This window comes from Somniosus microcephalus, chromosome 21, assembly GCF_052327205.1.
Source record: "Somniosus microcephalus isolate GS21.2 chromosome 21, FLI_Smic_1.0, whole genome shotgun sequence".
NCBI classification, from domain to species: domain Eukaryota; kingdom Metazoa; phylum Chordata; class Chondrichthyes; order Squaliformes; family Somniosidae; genus Somniosus; species Somniosus microcephalus.
Window position 1 is genome coordinate 44,469,877 of NC_141007.1, and position 18,103 is coordinate 44,487,979.

An 18,103-nucleotide genomic window follows, 5' to 3' on the forward strand; every position below is an offset into this window, starting at 1 on the left:
TTCAAACTTACTTATTAACATATATTAAAAGTCTTGCATATATTGTGTGCACTTCCTATGGGTTACACCTAATTGTTAGAACGCTTTCTCCATCATACTTTGTTAATAACACCTTTGTTATAAAACAAAGTACCATTTGACTGGCCATGAACAGCATCATGGGAGATGTATATTTAGCATGTACATAGGTGGGCGGGGCTGAGTCCAGTTATAGTGCTGTTACTGACGTCCCAGCTAACCCAGTAGAGATCAGACATTGAACATGGGACACTTCTGTTACTTTCTTCACTCAGCTTGCCACAACATTTTAAATGCATGTGATTGAATTTTGAAATCCGCACTCCGAAAATGCAACTTTTTTTTACATTAGGAACACAAGCACCACATCACTAATTTGCAAACTGTGTTTGCTCTTTACAAGCATCCGATTAGTTCTGTTTCAAAGCATACTTGTATTAAACATTGGTTGTCTTTAGAAAGTATTACAACTGACTGCAATAAGATTGGTTACCACCAACAATAATAATAATAATCAACTTTATTGTCATTGTACTGCACTTGTGCACTAACAATGAAATGTAGGCTTGCGGCTCCCGAGAGTGTACGTTTTGCTATATAAATACAACAACTTGTATTTATATAGCGTCTTTAACATAGTAAAACGTCCCAAGACACTGCAGAGGAGTATTTTAAGACAAAAAATTTGACACCGAGCCACATAAGGATAAATTAGGACAGGTGACCAAAAGCTTGGTGAAAGAGGTAAGTTTTAAGGAGTGTCTTAAAGGAGGAAAGAGAGGTAAAGGAGGAAGGAGAGGTAACGAGACGGAGAGGCTTAGGCAGGGAATTCCAGAGCTTAGGGCGAAGGCACGGCCACCAAAGGTTGAGTGATTAACAATAGCATTTTATTATACTAATGGTTGCTTAATGCCTACAAGTGACTTCACTTTTTGAATAATTGTGATAGAACTGGGTAACTTTTTTCTGAATGGTAAAGGCAATCCTATTTTGAACTTCTGATACATTTTGTTTAAAGGCCATAATGTGAGACTGATCATTAGAAATAAGGTCAGTGGTACAATAATTTACAATTACCAGAGTAAATTGACACACACAAAATATGCACCTTTATTCAGTAACATTGTGATACTAACAGTTACGAAAAATTTGCTGCAGATTGTGCTATACCTTGCAACTCGACTAGGAAGTAAATTCCTTCAATATTGACTGTCCCACACTCCACCTTAATTCATGAAAAATGTCGTGAGCGACTTTTATGCATCTAAAGCAGAAAATACTGGAAATCGACAAATCAGTCATTTTCTGTAGAGAAAAAACAAATTAGCATTTGTGGTGTAAGCAAGATAAGCAAGCATTTTAGTAGAGTTAAGAGACAAAAGAAAAGGAGGGAGAGACAACGGATGCTGCTGTCACCGGGAGGAAGTTAACAGGTTGAATGACTTGAAAATCCATGCAAGTCTGTGCTATTTGTCTTAAGTCTATTTGACTTTTGTAATGTATACAACATTTAAGGGACTACTTTGTTTTGCGGATGTGCCACACAAAAGATTATTGCTCAAGATAAAAAATCACGGGATTGGGGGTAATATTCTGGCGTGGGTGGAGGATTGGCTCTCTAACAGAAAGCAGAGAGTTGGGATAAATGGTTCGTTCTCAGACTGGCAATCAGTAACTAGTGGTGTTCCGCAGGGGTCAGTGCTGGGCCCCCAACTCTTTACAATCTATATTAACGATTTGGAGGAGAGGACCAAGTGTAACATATCAAAGCTTGCAGATGATACAAAGATGGGACGGAAAGTAGTGAGTGAGGAGGACATAAAAAACCTGCAAGGGGACATAGACAGGCTAAGTAAGTGGGCAGAGATTTGGCAGATGGAATACAGTACTGGAAAGTGTGAGGTTATGCACTTTGGCAGGAAAAATCATAGAGTAAGTTATTATCTTAATGGCAAGAAACTGGAAAGTACTGTAGTACAAAGGGATCTGGGGGTCCTGGTGCACGAAACTCAAAAAGTTAGTATGCAGGTGCAGCAAGTGATCAAGAAGGCCAATGGAATGTTGGCTTTTATTGCTAGGGGGATGGAATATAAAAACAGGGAGGTATTGCTGCAGTTGTACAAGGTATTGGTGAGACCGCACCTGGAATACTGCATACAGTTTTGGTGTCCATACTTGAGAAAAGACATACTTGCTCTCGAGTCAGTACAAAGAAGGTTCACTCGGTTAATCCCGGGGATGAGGGGGTGGTCATATGAGGAGAGGTTGAGTAGATTGGGACTCTACTCATTGGAGTTCAGAAGAATGAGAGGCGATCTTATTGAAACATATAAGATTGTGAAGGGGCTTGATCGGGTGGATGCGGTGAGGATGTTCCCAATGAAGGGTGAAACTAGAACTAGGGGGCATAATCTTAAAATAAGGGGCTGCTCTTTCAAAACTGAGATGAGGAGAAACTTCTTCACTCAGAGGGTGGTGGGTTTGTGGAATTTGCTGCCCCAGAAGGCTGTGGAAGCTACATCATTAAATAAATTTAAAACAGAAATAGATAGTTTCCTAGAAGTAAAGGGAATTAAGGGTTACGGGGAGCGGGCAGGAAATTGGACATGAGTCTAGGTTCGGAATGGTCATGGCCCTGTGGGTAGTGGAGTGGGCCCAGGGGCCGTGTAGCCTGGTTCTGCTCCTACTGTGTTCTAATTCTGTGTTAGATTTCAGGAGATGGTTTTATTCCTGTTCCTGGCTGGGGCGGAGATCGCCTTTGCAGAAGGTAAGTACTGTCGAAAATATAGGGACAGAGTGATCTCCTGGAAGAATTTCGATCGCCTAGATGGGTCGGAGAGGAATTTCCCAGATTTTTTTCTCCCAAATTGGCCATTGGGTCTTTATTTGGTTTTTCGCCTCTCCCGGGAGATCACATGGGTTCGGGTGGATGCAGAGTGATAGAAGATTTGAGGTTAGGATCAGATCAGCCATGATCTTATTGAATGGTGGAGCAGGCTCGAGGGGCCGATTGGCCTACTCCTGCTCCTATTTCTTATGTGCATCCTTAGTTGCGAGCGTATATAACAGACGTGTATCGATTTGTATAGTCAGTGCCAAAGTTCCAGTTACCCAGTAAAGATCACTTGAAGTTACTCTCAGTCTCTGCAGCTTTATTATTTTATGTAGTTGTGTATAGCGGTACAAACACAACAACTTTCATTGCACATTTTTGTCTCTTGCCTCTCTTTCAATCCCATCTTTCTTCACCTCTTATTATGCTTTCTGTACATGATTTGACATTGAATTAACTATTCTAATTGACACTTCCTGATTCAGACTCTGCATGCTTCAGTAAGGATTCTTCAACCTGATTTGGTTTGGTTAAGGAAATATACAGTTGCTTGACCTGTTCACACAGGTCCCAGATCCCCTGTAGAGCATGCTGTGCCAAAATGGCTTTCTAATCACAGCAAGTTCTCGTGCAAAACCCCATAGAAAGCCTCCTGGCAAGTGTAACTGTAATGAATGGCTGGTGCCGTTTGTTTGCCGCTGACCGCAAAATCCGGGGTGTGATTTATAGTCCTTATCAAAATATTTCCAACCCATAGATTAACTGCAAAATTGTGCAGACTTTGTGTGAAGGTCTGGTTCCCTGGTATGTCCCTCTAATTTCACCAGAGAAAAGAGAGAATTTCATCCACTACTTGAGATCACTGGTTTCAAAATAAAGGATGGGCTTTATGTATTGATCATTTGTTTTAAGGATTTTTGTTTGCTTATGACTATTTATTTAAGTAGTGTTGTAAAAGATCTCCATCTTCTGGGATACCTGCTACAGAGAGTGATATATATGTGCTGAAGTAATACTGGTTAATTGTAGCCATCTTGTTTTGTATTCAGTGGAAAACCTTCCAAGGTGCAGGTGTTGTTCAATCTGTTGTCAAGTAAAAGCCCTTCTAAATAATTTGATTACATGAAACTTCAATCTTGGAAGTCCTCCTCAGACGTTAAAAAAAACTTGGTTTAACTCTTGGGGAGTTGAGGAAGAGAAATGTAGGAGTGGGTGAAAGATAGATCCAAGTAATGGTTAGCATACATTTTCTCAAGTAGTAATTGTATAATAAACATCGTGTTACTTCAAATCTTGCAGCGTAAAAGTTAGCAAATATCTTTGAATATGCATCAGCATATTGTAAATAAAATGAAATTGAAGTGAGCTGCTGTCACCAGCTACCATTTTATTGGTGGTTGAGCTTGCAAAACTTGATGACCTGTGATCTTTAATGGGGCTCTGCCTTAATGGGAAAAACTGTTTGGCTACAACAATGTATTTTGCGTGGCCACGTGTTTTTCACCACTTGTGGTGAAAGCTGCACAACATACTATAGGAATTAAACTACCTGCTGTCCAGGATATCTACCCCGAGAGGTGCCGGGGGAAGGCCCTGAGAATCATTAAAGACGCGAGCCACCCCAGCCACAACCTCTTCGCCCTGCTCCCGTCCGGTAAGAGATACCGAAGCATACGGTCTCGTACCAGCAGGTTTCGAAACAGCTTCTACCCCCAGGCCATAAGACTCATGAACGTATAATTTATTATTATTTATTACTGTTGTTTTATTTATTGCTGTATTTCTATTAGTATTTTTATCATTGTTATGCCATATTTATTCCAATGTTGGGAGGACTCGTAAAAATCAACATTTCGTTGTGCAGTACACACGTCTGCTGCATGTATGACAAATAAAAATTGAATTGTAAATATTTGAAAACAATACACATGACTGCACAAATGGACAAGGTTTGCCAACTGTATTGTCATGAAAATGGGGCTCCTTTAAAATGTGGCAGCTGTTTGTATACAATGATAAATTTCACTTAAATTGGTAATTGTGCCGAAAGAGATTTTGATACCATATTGGGGAAACTGTGGGGCAAACTTGGTTGTAGAAATAGCCTGCTGGTAGAATGCTTGAACATGTTGGCTTATTGTACACGCTATGTTCTATCAGAAATGCTCTCGTCGATCGCAGTTTGAAACTTGGTGTTTCTTTATTTCTATTGTCTTGTAGTCTAGCTTATGATCGATGTAATTTGTAACTTAGCAGCACCTTTTTTCAAAAACCTAATGGAAGTACCCTGTAGGGGCTATTATCTGACTAAGTTATCAAAATACCTGCAACTGTTGTTTTTGAGTCCAGTTTAATCAAGGTGTTTACTATTTTTGCATATGCAATAAGATGCTAATTTATTGCCCTTCACCCCTCCTTGTCTTAATGGTTGATTTTGAAGTTTTAAAAATATTGAATAGTTAGAAATTATATTTTGTACCCCTGAAATATTAAGATTCCTGTACCAGCCCCTCAATTTTGTAACCCTCAACTATTAGCCTGTTTGGTTTTATTTTTCCCAGTCCTGGGCCTGTGAGAAACATCAACCCATTGGGTACAGAAAGGGCACCAACAGACCCTTTTGAGGTGTGTGCATGTGTGTTTTGATCTTGGATATCTATCTTGGAGTTCTAAGAACAAATTATGCACAAGCCCTTTTCCGCTTTCCTAATTCATTACAGATTTTTTCTGCTTTAATCTCTCACTGATTAGCTCATTTTGATTTGTAGCAGTACAATGATTATTGCATCAATAATTTAATCTATAAAAATAAATTGTTTTTTCTCTTTCCATACTGATAGGTGCAGAAAATAGCTCAATCAAAACCAGCATTATGTCTGAACCTTCTCGAGACGAGAGCGTTAAGCAATCCATGCAGAATGAAAAGCCAGGATTTGACCACTTTGGATATGTGGGTATTGATTCCATTCTTGAACAGATGAGGAGGAAAGCTATGAAACAAGGATTTGAATTCAATATAATGGTTGTAGGTAAGTTACTGAGGAACAGAAGTTTTCTTTTTTAATTAATCCAATTTTCTGATAGTTTGAATTTAACACATAAATGAATGTTGGCTAGCCCTCCTGTTTGAAGGAGAGGTGTAGCCTCAGATGATTTATACAGTGATACCCCATATAAGAACACAACATAAGAGATAGGAGCTGGAGTAGGCCATTTGGCCCTTCAAGCTTGCTCTGCCATTCAACAAGATCATGGCTGATCTTCTACCTCAACTCCACCTTCCCACACTATCCCCATATCCCTTAATTCCCTTTGTTCCCAAAAATGTATCGACCTCTGTTTTGAATATACTCAATGACTGAGCATCCACAGCTCTTTGGGGTAGATAATTCCAAAGATTCACAGCCCTTTGAGTGAAGAAATGTCTCCTCATCTCAGTCCTAAATGACCAACCCCTTATTCTGTGACGGTGACCCCATGTTCTAGATTCCCCAGTCAGGGGAAACATTTTCCCAGCATTAACCCTGTCAAACCCCTTAAGAATGTGTTTCAATTAGATCACCTCTCATTCTTCTAAACTCTAAAGAATATAGGCCTAGTCTACTCAATCTCTCCTCCTAGGGCAATCCCCTCATCCCAGGAACCAGTCTAGTGAACCTTCGCTGTACTCCCTCTAAGGCAAGTATGTCTTTCCTTAGGTAAGAGACAGTTTGAATCATGCACATATAGGGGGAAGAGGTCAGTTTGTGTAATTCTCTTTTTCTGCACAACAGATTTGAAACTCTTTGTTAACTAGATTGAATGGCTCAATCAATACGGTGGCATACAGGCAAAGCAGGCCATTTAAACATTGAGAGTGTAGGCCAGAGCTTTCCCTTCTTTCAACTTTTTTTTAACAAATATACCTCGCCTGGAAGCCGCACGTGGGTGAAGGAAGCCATTCTGTTGTACGCATAGGAAGTCCAAGCCATGAAGGAGAAATGTTTTGGCCACCACAAGCTGAATCTACACTGGTCCTTGGTTGTCATTAGTGCCATTCTCCGCATGACTTTGAAATCTGTATCGAGGCTGAAGTTAGCGTCCACCAGAACCCCCAAGTACCAATATGAATCGACAGCTGGAATAGGATCCCCCTGCATTTCCCAATCGCTCTCCTCTTAGCCATGCAAATGCATTAGGTGCCCACTATTATAATCTACTCTTCATCCCATTGTTCATGATGGTGAGTAGAATATACCAGACCCCCAGGTAAGTCCATCACCAATACAATACCACCTGTAAAAGCAACACCAGTGTGTTCTCAAATTTGCCCGAATGGATATTCTCACAGGATACTAATGGACAAGGAAGGCCTTTTGGGCCATTTTATTCATCCATCCGAAGAGATCCTAATGTCTCCATTGTATTATCCAATTGTTTCTTAAATGATTCCAGGGCTTTTTGTCTCCACTACTCAATCTGGAAGATTATTCCACATGTTGATCACTCTTGTGTGAAAACGTTTTTTGTTATTTGTCAAAAAAGTACCCTTCTCTAGTTTGATCCTGTGCCCCCCGTTTTACTCCACAGCTTAAGTTAAAGTAATATTCTAGGTAAACCTTTTCTACATCTAACAATTTTGTATACCTCTATAAGATCGTGTCTTAGACGTCTCCTTTCCATGGTGAAAACACCAAGTCAATAATCTTTTCTCATAACCCATACCCCTGATGCTGGGGATTAGCCTAGTGCCTTTTCTCTATACTGCTTTCAGTGCTTGAATGTCTGTCTTGCTTCTTGGCGATCAGAACTGCAATAATGTGCAGTCTGACTAGAGGACTATAAGTTTGGTTATCACCTCCTCTGACTTGTATTATACTGTTTTGGCTATGCAGTTCAATATTCTATTGGCTTTGTTGATTGCTGCTTTGCATCGGTTGGACATCTGAGCATATAAAATTGATGGGCAGGAAAAGACCAGTTGGTCTACTAAACCTGCCCACACTGTGATGGTTGGAGCATCATGTCTAAACACTTCCATACCTCCCCCCCTCCCCAGTGCAAAAAAGGGAAACAATACTCTGGAAAATTCCTCTCCGGCCCCCTCAGGCAATTGAAACCAGTCCAGGAGATCACATGGACCCAGTGTGATCTATAAAGACACCTACCTTCTATACGATGTGATCTCTGACCCAGTCAGGAACTGGTCCAGCTCCCTCTTGAAGGAAGAAAGTCGGCACCCACCACACCAGCTGGCAATGTATTCCAGCGGCTCTCAATTCTCTGGGAAAAGAAGAACTGCCTAACATCCAGTCTATTCCTACTCTTACATTCCCGTGGTTTACCTGGGGTCCTCACAGCTTTGGATTTAATTAATAGCCTTTCATGTGGTACTTTGTCAGAAGTTTTGGAAGTCGAGGTACGCCACATCATTGGGCTTACCACAGTCCACTTGGGTTGTCTCTTCCTCAAAGATGTCAAGGAGGTTGATCAGGCAGGATCTTCAACTACTGAATCCACGATAACTGCTGTTCACTAGGCTATTGTTGTACAGATAATCTTCGTGTGTACTCCTGATAATCGATTCCATTATTTTTCATGGAATTGAAGCAAGACCAAGGGATCTGCAGTTGCCTGTGTCTGCTTTTGAATACAGGCACCACATTAGCCTGTTTTCAATCTTCTGGTACGTCTCCAGTGTCCAGTGTGTAGTGTATGTGCCTTTAAGTCAGAACTACTTTTTACAGCTCCTGTATACTGTAGTACCGGCAGTGACCACACCGGTATATAAGCTGTGTGCATGCCTCTGTACCCCGGTCTAGAGATTACCCTCCTCCAGTAAAGACCTGTTATTTGTTAATGTACAGCATCCGTGTGATTATTTATCCACTGAACCACGGATCTAACAGTGGTGGCGAGTGTCGATGCGAATCTACCTGCAACATAATTTTTTTTTTAAATAGTCGAGCCCAGGAACACGGGCGTCGACCGCGAGCAACCGCCCAGCAGTCAGGCAGAGATCCAACTTCGCTGGGGAGGCTGTGGAGAGCCGGGCTTGGTTCCCCAGCCACAACGAGCAGTAAGAGACCGACGACAGGTCCAGAGCAGACCCTTCCCGAGCAGCGTCGGCTGGAGCCGACCAACGGCAGAGAGAGAGAGCCGAGCAGCGTCGACGGGGTAAGAAAGAGGGTGAAGAGAGCAGGGCGCAGCCGGGGGTTGATCACCAGGTGGCGTCGAGGGAAAATACTGCAAACTGGAGAGAGAGAGAGGGTAAGAAGCAGCCGGGTTCTAGACTGAGTGGCGTCGACAAATATCAAGAGAAGAACGCGCAGAGCACAGCCAGGGATCACGGGCTGAGCAGGGTCCGCGGGGCGAAGCAAGGGGAGACGCCATTGAGCCACGGAGAAGCAGGGAGAGCGCGGGAGGCGCCATTGAGCCGCGGAGAAGCAGGGAGAGCGCGGGAGACGCCATTTTGCGAAGCCGCAGCGGAGAAGACGGGCGAGCGCTGGAAGGAAGGAAAGCGCGGGAGATGCCATTTTGTGCCAGCGGAGAAGAAGGGGAAGCGCGGGAGGCGCCATTGGTGATAGTTAACGCACAACCAAGGATGCCGAAGAGTGGCAGTATCTCTACGTTCGACAACCAAGGATGCCGAAGAGTGGTAGTATCTCTACGTTTGACAATGAAGTCGAAGATTGGGCGACATATGTGGAATGTATTGAGGTGTACTGCAGGGCGAATGAAGTGCCAGATGCTAAAAAAGCACTGGTTCTGTTAAGTTCCATGGGTGCAAAAACTTATGGGTTACTGCGAAATCTAATAACCCCAGAGAAGCCGGTAAACAAGAATTTTGAAAGCATAGTAGAAATCCTACAGGACCACTTAAACCCCACACCGCTGCTGATAGCAGAACGATTTAAGTTCCATAAAAGGAACCAACACAAAGACGAAAGCAATGCTGAGTACCTAACGGAACTGCGCAAGCTATCGAAATACTGCCAGTTTGGAACGGGACTAGCAGACACGTTAAGGAACAAGTTTTTGTGTGGGCTACAAAGTGAAGGAACCCAGAAACGGCTTCTATCAGAAAAGGACCTCACGCTGGACAAAGCTATCAGTATGGCAGTATCACACGAAGCAGCCGCAAGGGGCGCTGCAGAGATACAACGGAGACCGCAAGAATATGGCACCAACGAAATGACCTATGGAACAGGGAAGTGCTATCGCTGCGGCAGAACAACACATGACCAGAAAGATTGCTGGTTCAAGGACCAAGTGTGCAGACAGTGTGGGAAAGCAGGACACATAGCAAGAGTCTGCAGGTCTGGGAAGAAAAAACAGTAAGAAATCTCCACAGGAGAAGTACAAAAAGGTACACCAGGTGATGGACAGTGGTTCAGACAAACAAAAAAGTGACAGAGACTCCGGAAGCAAGGAGCTGGGTTGTCTGAAACTACATAATGTAACCGAAATGGAGGATCACCAGACTATCTGGGTTACACTCAAGATAGACGGAGTCCAAGTGGAAATGGAATTGGACACAGGGTCAGCTCTAACAGTCATAAATCAAAGAGACTACAAGCGGCTATTTTCACACATACCCTTGAAAGCTACAGAGATTGTCTTGAAGACGTATACGGGGCAAAAAGTCTACCCCAAAGGGAAAATAAGGGTGAACGTGACATATAAAGGTCAGGAAATACCTAAAATGGATATATATGTATTGCCAAATGGAGGACCACCACTGCTAGGATGTGAATGGATCTGAAAGATACAATTAGATTGGCATTCCATACAGGCACTGAAGGTTGAGGCCAAAAAGGATGACGACGTCACACCTGGACGACTGTCAAAAATGCTAACTGATGCAAAAGAAGTGTTCCAGGAGGGACTAGGAACACTAAAAGGAATAACAGCAACAATTGAAATAGAGGAAAATGCAAGCCCAAAGTTTCTGAAGGCCAGACCAGTGCCTTATGCGATCAGACCAGCGGTTGAAGCAGAGCTGGAAGGGTTGGAACGTTCAGGATTACTGTCCAAAGTGGACTGGAGTGAGTGGGCTACACCCATCGTTCCTGTAATGAAGAGGTCGTTGAGTAATACGCCTGGGGAACATCTGTGGGGATTTTAAGGTGACAGTGAACCCAGTCCTTCACACGGTGCAATATTCGCTTCCACGAATTGAGGATATTTTATGCCTCGCTATCTGGTGGTACTTGCAAATGGAGGTAGAAGAAGCTTTGAAACATTACTTTACGATCAACACCCATAAAGGTCTCTATCAATACAACAGGCTGGTGTTTGGAGTAGCCTCGGCTCCGGCTATCTGGCAAAGGGCGATGGATCAGGTCCTGCAAGGAATTCCAGGGACCCAGTGTTATTTGGACGACATCTTGGTCATGGGCGAAAATGACGGTGATCACCTCGCTAACTTGGAGAAGGTGCTCGCCAGATTAAAGGAATATGGGCTACGAGCTAATCGCCACAAGTGCGAGTTTTTCCAGAAACAGATCTCGTATTGCAGCCATGTCTTCGATGAAGAGGGGTTACATAAGTCCCCTGACAAGATTGAGGCCGTAGTCAAGGCTCCAGCACCGGAAAATGTGTCACAACTGAGGTCGTTCCTCAGGCTGGTAAACTATTACCACAAGTTCTTACCAAATTTGTCTATGGTATTACACCCGCTGAACACCCTACTGCAAACAGGGGTACCATGGAAGTGGGATGATGAACGTAGACGAGCTTTCCAGAAGTGTAAAGAATTGATCGCATCAAAAGAGGTGTTGGCCCATTTCAACCCAGCACTACCAATTCGTTTGGCATGTGATGCATCACCCTACGGCATTGGAGCGGTGCTGTCGCACAAATTCCCAGATGGGTTGGAGAGGCCAGTAGCCTTTGCGTCTCGGTCACTAACCTCAGCCGAGCGCAACTACGCCCAGATTGACAGGGAGGCCCTCAGCCTAGTATGGGGAGTAAAAAAATTGAACCACTATCTGCATCGGCAGAAGTTCACCTTGCTGACTGACCACCAACCACTTGTCTCCATCTTTAATCCAAAGAAGGGCGTGCCAGTAATGACTGCACAGTGGTTACAAAGATGGTCCCTGTTTCTAGGGGCGAATCAATATGAAATAGAATATAAAGGCACGAAACAGCATGGGAACGCTGATGGGCTATCGCGCCTGCCACTGCCTACGGTGGAGGAAGCACCAGCAGTGGACCCTATCGAGATATTTTATTCGTCGATAATTGAACGATTGCCAGTAACAAACGCGGATATAGAGAAGAAGACCCGCAATGATCCAACGCTGTCACGGGTATATGAATTGACGGTGAGGGAATGGCCAACACATGGCGACTCACTGTTGCCAGCATTCTCATCCAGAAGAGAACAGCTGCAGTATGCCAGGGGACAGTGATGTGTGGAGCCAGAGTGGTGATTCCACCCAAGTTAAGGGAGAGAGTGCTAAATGAGCTACATGAAGGTCATCTGGGGGGAGTGAAAATGAAAAGCCTTGCTAGGGCTTATGTGTGGTGGCCGGGAATCGATCAACAAATCGAAGACCTAATGAAGAGCTGCTTAGGATGCCAGAAGGTCCAAAATGCACCACCACATGCCCCTCTACACCCATGGGAGTGGCCCTCCTCTCCATGGCAACGGGTGCACATTGATTTCGCTGGTCCATTCATGGACTCAATGTTCTTAATAGCAGTGGATGCTCATTCAAAGTGGCCTGAGGTGATAAAGATGTCTTCAACCACTACAGAGAAAACGATTGCAGTCCTACGGACCATATTTGCCAGAAACGGTTTGCCAGAGCAGATCTGCTCTGATAATGGACCACAGTTTGTGTCCGACGAGTTCCAAAAATTCACGAAAAGGAATCATCCAGCCCCGTATCATCCAGCCACCAATGGATTGGCTGAGAGGTTCGTACAAACCTTTAAGAAGGCGATAAAGGCCATGTGCGACGTGGAAATTCCACTGCAGCATAAGATGGACAATTTCTTATTAGCCTACCGAAACGCGACACATGCAGTTACCAACCAGACCCCGGCCATGATGTTCTTTCACCGAAGGTTGAGATCTCATCTGGACTTACTCAGACCAAATGTGCGAAGAAATGTTAAGGACAAACGATTCCAGCACATCAACGAGAAGCCGACAAGGAGCTTCAGTGTAGGGCAACCAGTCTTGGCCCGGGACTATCGAACATAGAAGTGGCAACCCGGAACGATATGTACAAGGCAGGGGCCATTAATGTACACCGTGGATGTCGGGGAGAACATTGTGAGACGCCACATCGATCAGATCTTAGCATCACAGGAATGCGCCAACCCCATGTCTCAAGTACCTGGGGATGAACCCGACATACCGGTAGTATCTACTTCAGACCCAGTAGCAGTGGAACCCGATGAACTACCCGATGAAAAGGGGTCAGAATCGCCTCTGCACCAAGAACAAGAACCTCTGGAAAGGCGCTATCCTGAAAGGGTCAGGAAGCCGCCCCAAAGACTGAATCTATAAATGGACTTTTGTTATTGAATGTACATGTAAAAATGTAATTGTTATTTGAATATTAAGGGGGTATTAATCTAAAAAGGGAGGAATTGTAGTGTATGTGCCTTTTAAGTCAGAACTACTTTTGACAGCTCCTGTATACTGTAGTACCGGCAGTGACCACACCGGTATATAAGCTGTGCGCATGCCTCTGTACCCCAGTCTAGAGATTACCCTCCTCCAGTAAAGACCTTTTTATTTGTTAATGTACAGCATCCGTGTGATTATTTATCCACTGAACCATGGATCTAACACAGTGAATTTCAGGATAGTTGTCAGAGAGTGTTTGAAGACCAGGACCTCAAACCCAGCACTAAGCTCATGGTCTACAGGGCAGCAGTGATACCTGCCCTGCTGTATGCCTCAGAGACATGGTCCATGTACAGCAGGCACCTCAAAGCACTGGAGAGGTACCACCAATGCTGCCTCCACAAGATCCCGCAAATCCATTGGCAGGATAGGCGCACCAACGTCAATGTTTTTGCTCAGGCCAACATCCCCAGCATCGAAGCTCTGACCACGCTCAATCAGCTCGCTCAATCAGCTCCGATGGACGGGTCACATTGTCCGCATGCCCGATACGAGACTCCCAAAACAAGCGCTCTACTCGGAGCTCCGGCACGGCAAGAGAGCCCCAGGTGGGCAGAGGAAATGCTTCAAGGACACCCTGAAAGCCTCCTTGAAAAAGTGCAACATCCCACCGACACCTGGGAATCCTTGGCCCAAGACCGCACAAAGTGGAGGAGAAGCATCCGGGAAGGCGCCGAACACCTCGACTGTCTTCGCCGGGAGCAAGCGCAAGGAGCGCAGGTCAACCCAAGCACCCCACCCACCAGCCCCTTCAACCACCGTCTGCCCCACCTGTGACAGAGACTGTAGGTCCTGCATTGGACTAATCAGCCACCTGCGAGCACATTTTTAATGTGGAAGCAAGTCATCCTCAGTTCCGAGGGACTGCCTAAGAAGAGAAGAAGGAAGAGTTGTCAGTGCTTCACAAATCTATTTGCTGGTCTCTTTCAGCACCCTGGGATGCATATCACCTATCCCTGGGGGATTTATTTGTTTTGAGCCAGATTAGCCTGTCTTGTTGATACCAAAGTCATTGATTTTACTTGGGTTCTCTTTATTTAGAGAGGGTATGTTGCTTATGTGTTTCCTTGGGCATACTTGGAAGTATCCATTAGGATTATTTACTATTTTGTTGGTTTCAAACTAATTTTAATTTTTTTTGGTTTTCACTTCTTCATTGACTGCCTTCTTGTTGCTCTGATACTGAGAGGATAGATAAGGGAATGTCTGTGGATGCTATTTATATGGACGTTCACATTTATGGGATGTGGACATCGCTGGCAAGGCTGACATTTATTGCCCATCTCTAATTGCCCCCGAGAAGGTGGTGAGCCACCTTCATGAACCGCTGCAGTCCGTGTGGTGAAGGTACTCCCACAATGCTGACTTCGTCGTAGCAGTTTGGCACAACTGAGTGGCTCGCTAGGCCATTTCAGAGGGCAGTTAAGAGTCAACCGCTGTGGGCCTCGAGCCACATATAGACCAGACCGGGTGAGGATGGAAGGTTTCCTTCCCTAAAGGACATTAGTGAACCAGTTGGGGTTTTTTCAATAATCTGGTAGTTTTTTTTTAAATTCCAGATTTATTTAATTAACTGAATTTAAAATCCCCCAGCTGCTGTGGTGGGATTGGAACTCTCATCTTCTCGATTATTAGTCCAGGCCTCTGGATTACTAGTCCGGTAACATAACCACTATGCTACCGCACCACTTGGCTCAGTCACTTGTACCACAGAGGCCATTAGCCACTCCAATTTAGCAGTTATCCTTGATCAGAAGACCAGGATCTTGCCCAAGACATTTAAAAGGTACCCTGTTCAAGAAGATGATAACTTACCAGTGGTCTGAAATTTCCCAGTTATCTCTGGCAATACAATTGGAAATCAGAAGACATTCCAATTTATTCACAACTACATGCTAACTTGCTGTGCTGCTCTGGATCTATTCCAGTGCCATGTAATTGGTGTACCTTGGGGGGGAAAAAGGCAAAAACCTGAAGGGATTTGCAGTACCTTCCATGCTCAACATGGGAGCAATGGACAGTCAAGCGACTGTTTTGCACAACCATCCAAAAATGTACCTACAGTATTGAGGATCTCCATATTGTGCAGCTTCTGAGCAATGAACACATTCCATAAGACAGCCACCACCAGTTCTCCTTTCAAAATCAAAGTTCCTTTGCTTTTCATTTAAGTTTAAAATATCTTTTTATTTTAATGGTGCATTGCAACGTTGAATGAATTATAGTTTTAATGATTTGGGTTCTTGAAGGGTAAGAAACGTATCGTTCAAGAAGTTCTCTTTGGAAGATATCCAGGCATTCAGTGTCGGATGATGACAGCTCCAAATATAATCTATTAATGCTTGAAATCAAAATACTGCATCTACACAGTAATATCACCGAGACGAGAGGGAATGAATCATCTAGTCTTCGTCGGCCAACTTATTTATGTAATGATCAGTAACATGTCATTCTAGAATGGTACACTAGGTGGAGCTGTATGTTTAGTAAGGGGCTACCCATAAGGCAGTAGTCAAGATGGATGCCTGTACACTAGTCCACATGGTTGAATAAATGACACGCTCAAGCTAGCTGTTCAAAATGAAAATGTCTATTTATTTATGAACATAACATGGTACGAGGATTGGTAATCTCTGCTGAATATTGTGAAACACGACATGGAGAATTTGAAGCCACCGGAGGGTTTGAAACTCATGGGGAATGTCGGCTGCAATTGGCGGACTTTCAAACAACAATTCGAACTCTATATTGCTGCCATCAGGTTCAGTACGAAGCCAGACGCAAGGAAAATAGCGTTACTGCTCACGGTTGCAGGCCCGCAGGCGATAGAGGTATTTAGTACGTTTGTATTTGATTAAGAGGAGGACAGAGAAAAAATGGACGATGTGCTAAAGAAGTTTGATACACGTTGTTCTCCCAAAAAGACTGAGACCTATGAGAGGTACGTGTACCGTTCACGGACACAGCAGCAAAATAAGACTTTTGATAGCTTTGTGACCGATCTAAAACTGAAAGCACAGACATGTAATTTCTCTGAACTGAAATCATCCATGATTCGTGACCAGATTGTGTTTGGTATTCATGATAAAAAGGTCAGGGAACGTTTGTTGAGGGAAACTGAACTAACATTGGAGGATGCTGTGAAAATATGCCATGCCAGTGTGCTAGCTCAACAGCACGCAAAGACTTTCAGTGAAATTAATAATAATGCGACTGTAGTGAATGACTGTGCTGCTGTTAGTGCTATGTCCAACAAGGGGGAGAAACGTGGGCAGAACAGAAATGCAAAGCAATCGGAGGATGGAATTTTTAATTGTAAACGCTGTGGTTACCAGCACCAGTCAAGACAATGCCCAGCGTTTGGGAAAATGTGCACAAAATGTAATGGAAAGAATCACCTTGCCAAACAATGCTTTTCAAAAGTAAAAACAAAGAAAGGGCAACAAGTCAATGTGATTGAGGACACTGATTTAAGTGAGACATTTTTTGTAGGAATGGTGTCATGTGACAATATCAAAACGGATACAGAAAATGTGCAGCCCTCAGGAATGGACAATGCTGAACATAAAGTTAATGCAGTAAAAGAGGACAAATGGATAATGCCACTGCAGATAAATGGAGCATTAGTTACATTGAAACTAGACACGGGGCAAAAGAAAACTTAATCAGTATGAGTGACATTAAAAATATGAAAGAAAAGCCCAAAATACAGAAAAAGTCAGTACTACTGAAGAACTATAATGGACAGAAAATAGATAGCTTAGGTATATGCACACTCAAAGTGACAGTCAAAGACAAAGTGCATCATCTCATGTTTTCTGTTGTGGCTGAAGGACTTGAGTCACTACTAGGTGACAAAGCTTGTGAGGACTTCGAACTGGTCAAGAGAGTCTACCGTATAAACTGTGCCATAAGCAGACCAGATGACTCAGTGGATTCTGTAGTGAGTAATTTCCAGGATGTGTTCAAAGGATTTGGAGTTCTACCATTCACTTACAAGATCCAGCTAAAGGAGGATGCTCAGCCAGTGGTACATGCTCCACGGAGAGTTCCAGGACCCCTGCGTGACCGGCTCAAGAAAGAACTGGACAGCATGACCACACTAGGAGTCATCAGGAAAGTCAAAGAGCCAACAGACTGGGTTAACTCCATGGTATGTGTAAAGAAAAAGAACAATGATCTAAGAGTATGCATGGATCCAAAGGACTTAAATGCAAACATAAAACGTGAACATTACCAGATTCCCAAGCGAGAAGAAATCACCAGTGAAATGTCAGGTGCCAGATACTTCACAAAGCTCGATGCCTCAAGGATTTTGGCAACTAAAACTGGATGAAGAGAGCACCAAATACTGTACCTTCAACACACCATTTGGCAGGTATTGTTTCCTCAGAATGCCTTTCGGGATAATATCTGCATCTGAAATCTTTCATAGAACGATGGAACACATAATTGAAGGTCTGGAAGGAGTTCGGGTCTTTGTTGATGACATCATCATCTGGGGCTCCACACTGAAAGAACACAATGAGAGACTGACTAAAGTGCTACAGAGCATACGCCGGAATGGACTGAAGCTCAACAAAGCCAAGTGTCAGTTTGGTGTCCAGGAAGTCACTTTCCTA

General features: G+C 43.7%; 1 protein-coding gene across 4 annotated transcripts in view; it reads left to right on the plus strand.

Annotated features, from left to right (window-relative positions):
* Positions 1 to 18,103, plus strand: part of LOC147102756 (neuronal-specific septin-3-like) — a 299,156-nt gene that overhangs the window by 225,750 nt on the left and 55,303 nt on the right. For all 4 annotated transcript variants that reach the window (XM_085963518.1, XM_085963521.1, XM_085963520.1 and 1 more), the window contains one exon: positions 5,692 to 5,880. In XM_085963518.1, the coding sequence (XP_085819644.1) occupies positions 5,692 to 5,880 (189 nt within the window). The remainder of the gene's footprint in view (positions 1 to 5,691; positions 5,881 to 18,103) is intronic.